This window comes from Pterocles gutturalis, unplaced genomic scaffold, assembly GCF_000699245.1.
Source record: "Pterocles gutturalis isolate BGI_N339 unplaced genomic scaffold, ASM69924v1 scaffold23013, whole genome shotgun sequence".
Taxonomy (NCBI): domain Eukaryota; kingdom Metazoa; phylum Chordata; class Aves; order Pterocliformes; family Pteroclidae; genus Pterocles; species Pterocles gutturalis.
The window spans coordinates 1,404-1,724 of NW_010121072.1; the positions used below are offsets into that span (position 1 = coordinate 1,404).

Sequence of the window (321 nt, forward strand, 5' to 3'; positions counted from 1 at the left end):
AAAAGACATCAGAGTATGAGGGTTCCTGGGTTACCTGTGTGATGTTTGTGGTTTATCCATCAGTGTCTTTCCCATTCTTCGCCGACCTTCGGCGGCCGGAGCTGCTGCTGAACAACACCATCAGCCTGTACCTCGCCACTGAGCCGGGCGTCACCGTCGGCATCTGGTGAGTGGGGCAGTCCCGGCATCCCGGGTGGTCACGGGTATCCTGGTTAAATCGGGTGGAGACCCCTGGAATAACCCCGCTTTGCCCCCCCAGGCACACGGTGCCGGGCAGCCGAGGGGCCGAGGCGCAGGGCAAGGACCAGCGCTGGGACGAGG

At 62.3% G+C, this 321-nt stretch overlaps 1 protein-coding gene across 1 annotated transcript in view; it reads left to right on the forward strand.

Annotated features, from left to right (window-relative positions):
• The window catches only part of LOC104464433 (monoacylglycerol lipase ABHD12-like), a gene marked incomplete at both ends in the record, with an annotated part of 2,581 nt that overhangs the window by 592 nt on the left and 1,668 nt on the right, over nt 1–321 (forward strand). Inside the window, 2 exons of the mRNA XM_010077132.1 lie at nt 64–166; nt 260–309. Of these exons, the coding sequence (XP_010075434.1) occupies nt 64–166; nt 260–309 (153 nt within the window). The remainder of the gene's footprint in view (nt 1–63; nt 167–259; nt 310–321) is intronic.